Genomic DNA, 11,497 nt, shown 5'->3' on the forward strand with positions numbered 1-11,497 from the left:
CTCTTCAGCACGGGTGGGACACGAACAAGGGGACACAGGTGGAAACTTAGTACCCAGATGAGCCACAGAGACGTTAGAAAGAATTTTTTCAGTGTCAGAGTAGTTAATAAATGGAATGCACTAGGAAGTGATGTGGTGGAGGCTGACTCCATACACAGTTTCAAATGTAGGTATGATAGAGCCCAGTAGGCTCAGGAATCTGTACACCAGTTGATTGACAGTTGAGAGGCGGGACCAAAGAGCCAAAGCTCAACCCCCGCAAGCACAATTAGGTGAGTACAATTAGGTGAGTACTGTCAACACCCGAAGCCCCACAGTCACCGAAGTCACCAACGTCGGTCCAGGAAGAAGACGAACGCCGGGAACGTTTGGGCACCGGCCGGATATCGTCCGAGCCGGTAAGTGACCCAGAAACACGGGTATCACGAGCCGAAGGAACCGACGCCAGGACGGCAGCAGCCTCTATCACAGGGAAAGTGGGCCACACACAGCAGGAGGCTCCGCAGCCACCCCAGCACCAAACACATCCGGACCCGAGTCACGGACACAGGGCCAGGCGCAGCATCAGAAGACGAGGGAGAAGACAGCGACGTCACACAGGGGCTCCAGGAAGGCCCACGGGAGCAGCTGGAACAGCGACAGGATCAGGCAGACCAACCGACGGTACCTCAAGAACCGGAGGAGGGACGGCAACAACCGGAGGAACGGCAGGCGCCACCGGGGAAGCTGCAGCAGCTGACAGAATGCGCACCACCTCATCAACATCACCGGAGACTGCCTCCAGAGGGAGCCGCGGGAAATCCTCGTCGCGGAACAAGTTGACAGGAGCAGCAGGGGCCGCAGAGCACCCGGCAGCCTGATGCCCCAACAGGCCACACCGGAAACAGGTACGAGGCTGCCGGCATAATACACCCGGACGTAGTACCCCATAAGCCAGACAGAAGAAGGTATATCCGATCGCAGGCTCATCCCCAACGTGCGAATGTTTGTACGCCTCCCAGCATACTGCCCCGAGAAGAGCGTGTTCACCCACACGCTGACAACAGTACCAAAACCCCCGAAGTAACGCCGGAGGAGGTCATCAGGGAATTCCAGGAGCGCACCATGGATACTGACATAAGTCAGGGCACCACTGTGGTCTGAAATCGCCACAGAGCCGGCATCGTGCTGGCAACGGCAACATACGCCCCCCGTACCGACGGAGGAAGTCCCGGTACTCGTCCTCCCCCACGAACTTAATAACAACCCGGTGGGCCGTAACTAGCTCCACACCGTAAACAGCTTCCACCGGGACACGAAGCATGTCACACATCACCATCTCGATGGTCGGATAACCAGCCTTACAAGTGAACTCAAGGCCCACGGAGTTCACACGCTGAACAGGAGGAAGACGGCCTCCCATGTCAGAATGCCACGTCAACGCAGCCAGGCAGGCAACAAAACTGGTAGAGCAGGGACGCCACACCACCTGGCGACCAAAACAGCAAACAACTCCAACAGCCACGGAGGGTCGAGAAACGTCCTCACTCCACGGCTGCTAGCCCTCGACTCCCGTCCGGGAAGGGTGTAGCGGTGGTTGATGGAATGGGCTGTGGAGGGGGTGGGAGGGGAGTTGGAGTGGGAGTGGACACTCATTAGTGGAAACACAACTACCCGCAAGTGAGTTCCACCTGCGCTGCCGTTGAGTGAGGACGTGTCGCTTGACCGCTCCAGCAGTTTGGGGTAGTTGCCATTTTCGCCAGCAAGGGGTGTGGGGGTGTCTACTCTCCCTGCTGTTCCTGGTGGTGGGGAGTGGCGTGTTTTGCGATGGGCGGCCCTATTCCCGCTGTTGTGCGGTTAAACTCCATCGGATTGGAGTTTACTGGCCGAGCTGGTTACCCGCTGCTGGACGTGGTATTGAGTGACATGCTTCGAGTCCCGGTTCGGGACGTATATGGTGTTGAGCTGGTCACTACTCACCGTGTCATCATCAAGTTTGTGGGTGAGGCGGTGTACCGTGCTTTTCTACGGAGGTACAAGGGACGTACTTTGCAGCTGCAGGAAGGCTCCGGGTCTGTGACCATTTCGGACCGTAGTGGTTCTGTGACGTATGTCAGTGCTCATGGCGCCCCCATGGAGTTTCCTGAGACTCTCCTCCGGTGTTTCTTCCAGAGGTACGGCTCCGTCATCAGTGTGCGGATGAACTCACTTTCGTCTGGCACGTATTCGGGTGTGAAGACCAACGTTCGGACCCTCGGGATGCGACTGAGGTCGGACATTCCGTCCTCTGTCCAGCTGTTGGGATACTACGTGCGGATGTTTTATGCCCGACAACCCCATACTTGCTTCTGGTGTGGCTTGTTGGGGCATCAGGCTGCTGGGTGTACTGCTGATCCGGTCGCTCCTAAACTTGTTCCGTGAAGAGGATTTCCCGCCGCTCCCTCTGGAGGAGGACTCCGGGGGTGAGCGTTCCGTTCGCTGCTGAGGCTTCCCCAGTATCTCCTGACGTTCCCCCGGTTGTTGCAGATCCTCCTCCGGCTGTTGCGGTGCCGTCGGATGTTCCTCCTGACCATGTCTCTGGCCCTGCCGATCCCGTGGACCTTCCTGGTACTCCCTGTGGAGCATCGCCGTCTGCTTCCTCGTCTTCGGATGCGGATCCTGGCCCTGCGTCCGCGCCTCGGGTCCCTGCTGTGCTGGGTGCTGGGGTGGCTGCGGAGCCTCCTGCTGTGTGTGGTCCAGTTCCTCCTGTGGTAGAGGCTGCTGCCGTTCTGCGTCGGGCGTCGGTTCGTCCGGCTAGTGGTGCCCGTGCTTCTGGATCTGCTTCCGGCTCTGACGATATCCGGCCGGAGCCCAAACGTTCAGGCGTTCATCTACTGCCTGGGCTGATGTTGGGGACTTCAGTGACTGTGGGTCTTCAGGTGTTGACGGCGTAGCTCCAGATGAGTCGTTGTCTCCACGGTTGGTGGTGGCGGAGGTACATGTGCCTGCTGGGGCTGGTGCCTGTGTCTCGGGTGTGCCTCCTGTTCCTTCCCCGCCCGGGGGCTTTCCGCAGTGGGGTGTGGTGGCTTCCGGTGCCGGGGGTGGTGAGGATGCTGGTGCTGGGCGTGGCCTGGTGGTGACTTTGAGAAAGGATGGTTCCCTTTTGATGGTTGGCCGCCATGATTCCCTGCAGTCGTCTGGTGGTGTGCCCGTGGCCGCTGGTGCCCCTGTGGTAGTGCCCTCTGTCTGGCCCCCTACTGTGGAGGACCTGGAGGCCTGGGTTGCCGAGTTCCTGCTGTCTGAGAAGCCGGAGGACTTTTCTGATGAGCGGGTTCCAGGTGTATGGGATAGGGTGGCGGTTACTCACGTCCGGAGGGACACCATATGGGTTCCCTGTCTGCGAGTGTTTGTTGCCGGGGTTCCGCTTCACATGGCGCCCCCGGTGGTGGGTCAAGCCTCTTGGGGGAGGTGGCTGATTTGGGAGGCGTTTAATGTGCGGTATCCCCATTCCCGGGCACATAAGTAAGCTGATTTTACTTTGACATGTATGTTATCCTTCTGCATTGCTCGCATGTGTTTTTATTCTTAGCTTGTTGTGTGCTGTGCGATTTTCTTGTTTTGTTTCATGATGTCCTTTATGTTGTGTTTTGTTCTCGGTCCTTCAGGCCGATGCGTGTTTGTTGTTGGTATGTACCTATGTTTATTTTCTGATTTGCATGGGTTGCTTGTTTATTATTGGTTTGTTGCGGGCGGTTGGTTTGGTGTGGGTGTTTTTATTCATGTCTTGTTTCTGTGCTGTACGTTTACACTGGTGTTTTAATTATTACTTTACATGTTGTACTTGTTTATTATTTTTTTTGTTGGTATTGTGCTTGTCCTGTTAAGTTTTCTGTTATGCATCTTCTGTTTGTTTTGTTTATGATGTTTTGTTTTGAGATGTTACTGTGCTTGCTTGTTTGACAATTGTTTTCTATTTTGTGTCTTGATGTCTGTGTTTTTCACTGCATTTTTCGTGTTTGTATTTTGTTGTACCGAGCTGTTGGCCCTTCTGGCCGGTGGTCTATTGTTTTGTTTTGTTATGTTTTCTGTGTGTTTTCCCGTTGTTATTGTATTTAAATTGCATACTTTGCATGTAAAAATAAAAATAAAAAAAAACTACCCGCAAGTCTCCCAGTGCTACTGACTCCTGAAGTAGTGTTTCCCACATTCAGTAAAAATGCCTACTGGCCTTTACCTGAGTGACTGCTTTACTGACTGATGCTAAATGCTATTTAAAGGCAGCCAGTAATTTGATTAGATAGAAGAAAGTTGAAGACTAGTATGCGATGAGGCTCGTTACTCAGAGTCCAAGCGAAATTAAAAGATCTATATCTCAGGCTATAGTCATTATTTGTTGTGAATATAGAGACCCGTGTGTAACCCCCCCCCCCCTTCAACCTTGGAGGGAAATTAAACAGACTTGTGTGCTAGGTGTAGGGAGGGAGGGGGTGGGGGACCTGCTAGGTATCGTGTGTGGTATGGAGTCATTTAGTTCAGTTTTGTGTCAAACTCCCAAGAGGTGAGCTACCCCCTGAAGGCTCACTCCCTGGCCAAATTATATATAAAGGGTTTACGCCTTTAACTACTTATTGACTGCTGAAAGACATACAAGACCACAGGCTGACACTTGCCCCCATATGAATACAGCGATATATATATAATGTGTTTACTATTTTTTTTTGCCTCGTTTATGGAGGACTTGGGAACCACCTAGATGTGTGTAATGGTGAAGCTCCCGGGATTAGATTTAAAAATTACATATATTTAATTCAGTAGTGGAAACACATACCTGCAAGTCTCTAGTGCTGCTGCCTCCAGAAGTTGTCTTTCCTACATTCAGTAAAAATGTCTACTGACTTTTCCTGAGTGACTGCTTTTACTGGCATAGATTTGATTTGAATTGATAGAAGAAAATTGAAGACTGGTATACTTTGAGGCTCGTTACTCAGAGTCAAAAGCGAAATTAAAAGTTCTATACCTCAGGCTATAGTCATTATCTGATACGAATACAGAGACATGCGGTGCTACTTAATAAGTGTTTAATAATAATAAAAGAATACAAATTATATATAAACGGGTTTACTTCTCTTAACTATTTATTTATTTATTATTTATTATTCTGTATGGCGAGAAATACGTGTAATCTGTTAACTTGTGGGTGTCAAGTGACTGCTAAGTGTGAGGGGAGGGAGCGGTCGGGAGCGGGTATGGTTGGCGGTATTGCCTCATTTAGCCACAGTTATGTGTCAAACTTTACAGAGGCGAGCTGCCTCCAAAGGCTCGCTACCCGCCCAGGGGCACGCGACATTGAAGACCTCATACCTATGTGTGGTGGTGGTGGTATGTGATATACCCTGCTATGTGGTTGGAGGGGGAGGGATTGGCAGGACTGACTATGGTAGAGGTTGATGATGACATTCACAACAGTTATGCCTCAACCATCGAAGAGGTGACCCCATGTGGTCATGTGGTGTCACTCCTAAGACCTATGTGGTGGGTATGAACCGCATATCCTTAGCGCTCTGGAAGCAGGGTAGGGGGAGGGGGTGCTGTCACCTCTACCATGAAACCCTCGAGTCTGTCATGATAATAATCACCGCGGAGACCCACACCAGAGACAAAGAATTACTATAATAAAACAGAGACCCGCGCTATCAGTCATAGCTTCCGCCTGCTCCCCTCCCTTCCCCTCTCCTCCTTCCGTGCCCTACCCCTAACCTCCCATCTTTAAAGCTCGGTCTCCTACCCAGTCAGGGGTAGGGAGGCCCCCCTCTCTAGGCCTCCTCAACATATCCCTCCTACATACTATTATTTAACTTTTTTTTTATTATTATTAATATATGAGGTACATCTGCATTAGTGCAGCTATGCTAGACTATATGAAGTGGAGTACAGTGTGTCAAAAAAAAGCTAACTAGGTGATGCTAAAAAAATCCCCATCACACAGGATGGTTAGTCATACAGAGGCATGTGATAAGCGTCTGCACTGGCAGACTCCTGATGATTTTGAGGATATCATCAACACATGATTGAATAAGGTAGCAGTGGTAATACAAGTCCCCATCTCGCAGGATGGTTAGTCATACAGGGCCATGTGTTTAGTAGCCTGCACTGACAAATTTTGGGTACACTGTGAGGATATCTTCAAGAATACGAGAGTGAATAAAGTAATTGCAAAGCTCCAGGTACCTCATGCCAGCTGGTCTGAAAGGTCTAATAACTGGGCATTCAGTGATGTAGTGTGGGAAATCGTGCCGTAGTTCCTGCTCACAGAGTTTGCAACTGGAGTGCTCAGGATGGGAGATCCGTCACCGGCCACCTGCCACAGGTAACGGTAACCCAACCTGATCCTTGCAACCACTGTGTCGCACAGTCTAGTGGACGTTTTGTGCTGCCCATAGATGTAGGTTTCAGATCTGAACAAATCATAGCTTTTTATACTAGTACTTTCAGGTCGTTGGGAGTCAGTATGTTCTTTCCTATCAGATCTGAATGTTGGACCAATACAGTTTTGACAGCAGAGATGGGGATACCTAGATCTAATTCAACTTCAAACTTGTTACACGCTAATTTGGCTGCAATGTCTGTCTCATTATGATGGGTTATATTTATGTGTGAAGGTATCCATACAAAGGAGATTCGAGACCCTTTACTCTGTGCATCAATTAGGTCATTTATAATTGGGAGTATGAGGTTCTTGCTGTCGATCTTCCAAGAGAAGTTTTCGATTGCTTGAAGAGCAGACTTTGAATCACAGAATATTATTCCTCCTCCAATGTTTTTTAATGTACTGGTAGCTAGTGTAATGCTGCTAGTTCTGCTTGTGTGGAGGTCAGCCAGTTGTTTAACCTGACACTCTTTGTGCAAATATTATTTTATAAAACCTACATACCGCTGCAGTCCGTCCAGTAGAGGATTGGATGAGCCGTCGGTGTAGACACAGTGCCGTGAGATCTTAACTCTCGATGGAGGAGGCAATTGTTTCAAGAGTGACAGCTTTGAGAGAGCAAGATTCTCATTATCTTTCTTGGTGACAGGTGTGTATGATACTTGAATGGTGAGTACAGATAAAGAGGAATATCAGAGACAGGTAGATTGCACTTAAAAGGAATGTTAAGTTTAATGAGATTGTAAGCATTGTTGCTCAGCCAATTATCATAAAAGGAGTGAGTTGGTATGTCGGCACCAGTCAAAAGGGTGTTAACAGCACTAAATAATTTGTCTCTGAGCAATGCAGGAGATGTAGGGTCTCTCATGACTTTAAGGCAAAAGGTAGTGTTGACTTGCATTATTCTCTCTAGTATGGTTGGAAGCTTCAGTTCTTCCCGCATGCTGATGATTCTTGTGCATCTTGGGCACCAAGAATTATCCTCATGGCCTCATTCTGTACTACTTCAAGTTTGTCCAACACAGAGGAGGGGAAATTAATTAGTGCAGAGCATTATAATCAACGAGAGATCTAACGAACATCATATAGAATAGTTAGCATATTTAATATTGATACCAATATTCTTACCAGTAAGTGTTCTCAATGGTTTTAGTCTTTCTTTTAACTACGGTGTAGATCATTTACAATGTCACTGTTAATACCAACTCCAAGGTATTTGTGCTGCCTACACGTTTCAATGTTCAGGTTGTTGACCTTGAAAGTTATAGGGACATGAGTTTTCTCTTGGGGATGGAGAACTCTGGATTTAGTTATAGAGATAGCAAGACCACATTCAATGCTTTTAGCAGCGAATGAATCAAGTAGAGCTTGCAGTCTAGTTTGGGAATTTGCAACAATGCATATATCATCGGCATAACAAATGACGGCTTCGTCAGGTAGTGTGGGAATATCAATTGTTAATTTATGCATCAGAACATTGAACAGTGTAAGACTTAGCACTCCACCCTGGGGTACCCAACTCAAAGGGTGCACAAAGTTTACTTTTGACCCCCTTGAAAAGGACTGAGGCGGTTCTGTTACTCAGGTAACCCTGAGCCATGTCAAGTCTTCCCTTAACTCCAAAAGAGGCTAGCTGTTCTAGGATTATTTCTCTGTTTGCTGTATCAAAAGCAGTTTGGAGATCAATAAATGCCGCCTGAGAGTTTGGTCCCCTCTGATAAAATACTCAGCAAAGCAAGTTTGTGTGCTTCTTCCAGGAAGGAAACCATACAGGTTAGGGGCAAGGTGGGGCTTGATTTGAAACATTAGTCTGTCGAGAATAATTCTCTCAAGAACTTTACACATGCACGACGTCAGAGAAATGGGTCTAAATTTTTGTGAATTAGGCTTGGGTATGGGTATTATGAGTCCCTGTGTCCAGCGGTCAGGTAAACACCCTGCCTTAGACTTTGATTAAATAATTCTAGCAAAGGGCTATTTGGCAGCTCAGCAAGTACTCTCATGGTGTTGTATGTGATGCCATCCTCTCCAGGAGAGGTAGCCTTACCTTTCTTGAGTGCATTTTTAATTTCAAAGGGGTTATGCCATCAGGCCCTATTTCACTACAGGCAATTTCAATATTGAAGTTACGATTTATTTTGGTACTAGCCAGATAGTTTTGCACATCTAGGGGCAGGCTGCTTATACTAGCAGTGCTTGCATATTGCTGAAGCAGCATGTCGGCATAGTCTACAGGTGAATGGTGATCAAGTTGACTGCTAGGACGAGAAATATTTTTAATTTTATTCCACATTTGGGATGAGGATGTTGCATGATTGATGCCTTGCAGAAACTGTTCCCAGTGCTGGTTATACACCTGTTCCTTTAGCTCTCTAAACTCTCGGCTGGCTTTAAGAAATATGTTGAGGGTGTCAGCTGTTTTATGTGTTTTATACTGCTCAGCTAGGAATAGAACTCTGTCATGCAGGGGCTTAAGGCGTGAGTCAGTGAACCACCTCTGTCCCTTCTTCACTGGTTTGGGTCTTGTGGATTTTACAACATTGTCATAAAAAGTGGTTACTTCAGTGACCAGGTCCTCATATAATGCGTTGACGGTAGTAAAGCAGTAAGTGTTATACCATTCGGAAATGAGGAATTTGAAGAGCATGTGTAAATTTTCAGGGATATTAATTATTTCTTTTTCAAAGCTTAGGGGTTTGACATTATTGATAGTGTATGAACTGAATATGGCAAAATGATCACTAACTAATTCATGAACAATTGATTCTCCGACAGCATTGTCAATGAGACCGTGACCAATGACATAATCAAGCCTGCCACCCCTGAGGTGTGTGACGTTAGAGGAGTCAAAGTTGAACACGGACGTTATTATCTCTTAAGTATTTTACAAAGACTCTGCCATTTCTGTTTGTTTTGGTGTCACCCAGGCTAGTGTGTCTAGCATTAAAATCACCCATTACAATGGTTTGAGAGCTGCTGGTAATTTTTGGGAGAGAGGCTTCCACCATTTGATCACACCTTACATATACATTAACCAAGTTAATAAACCCGGTCGCTGTAGCAATCTGAAACTGCTGATAATATGAGTCGCCACTTTTGTGGTTTTTAACATGTTTACACACTAGGTTAGTTTTAACATACGTCAAGATACCGAGATCATGTGAACCAACATTTGAGAAAGCTACATAACCTGGGAGTTTGGGTGGCGTTTTATTTTTTGTGTTTGCAGTGTATGGTTCCTGCAGGCACAGTACATCAATGTTGTTGTCACCAGCGTACATCAGTAGATCAAACAGCCTCCTTCGCACGCTTCTCACATTCCACGTGAGAAATTTAAGAGTGAATTGGTCGTGGGTAGTGGTGTTTATAACCTGACGAAGAGAAGTGTTTACAAGATTCACAAGATGTAGACCATTGCTTACAAATGACAATTGTTCACAGTCATCAATGTCAAAGAGTTCTCTCATCTGTTTCAAGGTCAGCTGGGTGCCTGTACTTCTCCTAACATCTATAATCATTTCATGTTCATCAAGATTCATAGAGACGCAAGCGGTATTGTTTGAAATGAGTTCTTGAGCGCATTTGTTAATTACAGCTAAGACACACGGGTTTTCATATGTTTCACTCGCCACAGCGGCACTTACAGCACTGGAGGAGGCGTCAAGACTTGCTTGAGACGTGTCAACACTTACAGCACTGGAGGGGGTTCAATTCTTGCTTGAGACGTGTCAACACTTACAGCACTGGAGGGGGGTTCAATTCTTGCTTGAGACGTGTCAACACTTACAGCACTGGAGGGAGGGAGGGGGGTCAATTCTTGCTTGAGACGTGTCAACACTTACAGCACTGGAGGGAGGGAGGGGGGGTCAATACTTGCTTGAGACGTGTCAACACTTACAGCACTGGAGGGAGGGAGGGGGGGTCAATACTTGCTTGAGACGTGTCAACACTTACAGCACTGGAGGGAGGGAGGGGGGGTCAATACTTGCTTGAGACGTGTCAACACTTACAGCACTGGAGGGGGGTTCAATACTTGCTTGAGACGTGTCAACACTTACAGCACTGGAGGGAGGGAGGGGGGTCAATACTTGCTTGAGACGTGTCAACACTTACAGCACTGGAGGGAGGGAGGGGGGGTCAATACTTGCTTGAGATGTGTCAACACTTACAGCACTGGAGGGGTCAATACTTGCTTGAGACGTGTCAACACTTACAGCACTGGAGGGGGTCAATACTTGCTTGAGACGTGTCAACACTTACAGCACTGGAGGGAGGGAGGGAGGTCAATACTTGTTGAGACGTGTCAACACTTACAGCACTGGAGGGAGGGAGGGGGTCAATACTTGCTTGAGACGTGTCAACACTTACAGCACTGGAGGGAGGGAGGGGGGTCAATACTTGCTTGAGACGTGTCAACACTTACATCACTGGAAGGCATTTCACTAGAGACTCGGACGTTCACTTCACTCCTCGGGCTGGCGAGATGATCGGTTGAACACTGTATCAGGTCATCCATGTTGATCTTAGCATAAATGCTGTTGAGACCATTTTCAATCTTCGTGAGTGTTTCTTGAATCTTATTGACGGTAATTTCTATTTTACTCATGCGAGATGGAAGTTCTAATACCTCCCTCTGCAGGCTGGCGTCAGGCTTCCCAGGTAGGCCAAGGAAGCTTGTCAGGCTGTTGGCGTCAGGAACGGTGGTGGGGTCATCCTGGGTGGGGGGGCGGGTAGGTGAAGTGGTGGGGCCACCCCGGGTTGGGGGTTGACTGGGGTGGTGGAGGGTTGCCCCACTGTGCTGTACGGGGGAGGCCGCTTGACACAGTCCTTGTGCCAGGCCGTCACACCCTCCCGCAAGCACCTGGAACATCTGTGCTTGGTGGCTGAGGATGAGGTCTCATCAGTCCCAAGGGCGTGGTCTTTATTGGGGCATTCTTTAGTGAGATAATTATCTGCACAGAAGACACAGGTGCCTGAAGATTGACAGCGCTTGGCTACGTGACCAAAGTGTTGACAGTTAAAACACATGACAGCTGAGGACACCCAGGGTGTTATGGGATAGGCTGGCCGGTAGGGGCCTCGGAACCTGTGATGATTGGGAGGCGGCGCCTC

At 48.2% G+C, this 11,497-nt stretch overlaps 1 protein-coding gene across 1 annotated transcript; it reads right to left on the reverse strand.

Annotated features, from left to right (window-relative positions):
* Positions 1–2,772: 2,772 nt before the first annotated feature.
* On the reverse strand, positions 2,773–11,255 carry LOC138369243 (uncharacterized). The gene is made up of 2 exons (XM_069332183.1): positions 10,784–11,255; positions 2,773–3,278 (listed from the first exon to the last, which is right to left on the reverse strand). The coding sequence occupies exons 1-2, from the start codon at positions 11,253–11,255 to the stop codon at positions 2,773–2,775; spliced, it is 978 nt and encodes a 325-aa protein (XP_069188284.1).
* Positions 11,256–11,497: the final 242 nt, after the last annotated feature.

Source organism: Procambarus clarkii, chromosome 27, assembly GCF_040958095.1.
Source record: "Procambarus clarkii isolate CNS0578487 chromosome 27, FALCON_Pclarkii_2.0, whole genome shotgun sequence".
Taxonomy (NCBI): domain Eukaryota; kingdom Metazoa; phylum Arthropoda; class Malacostraca; order Decapoda; family Cambaridae; genus Procambarus; species Procambarus clarkii.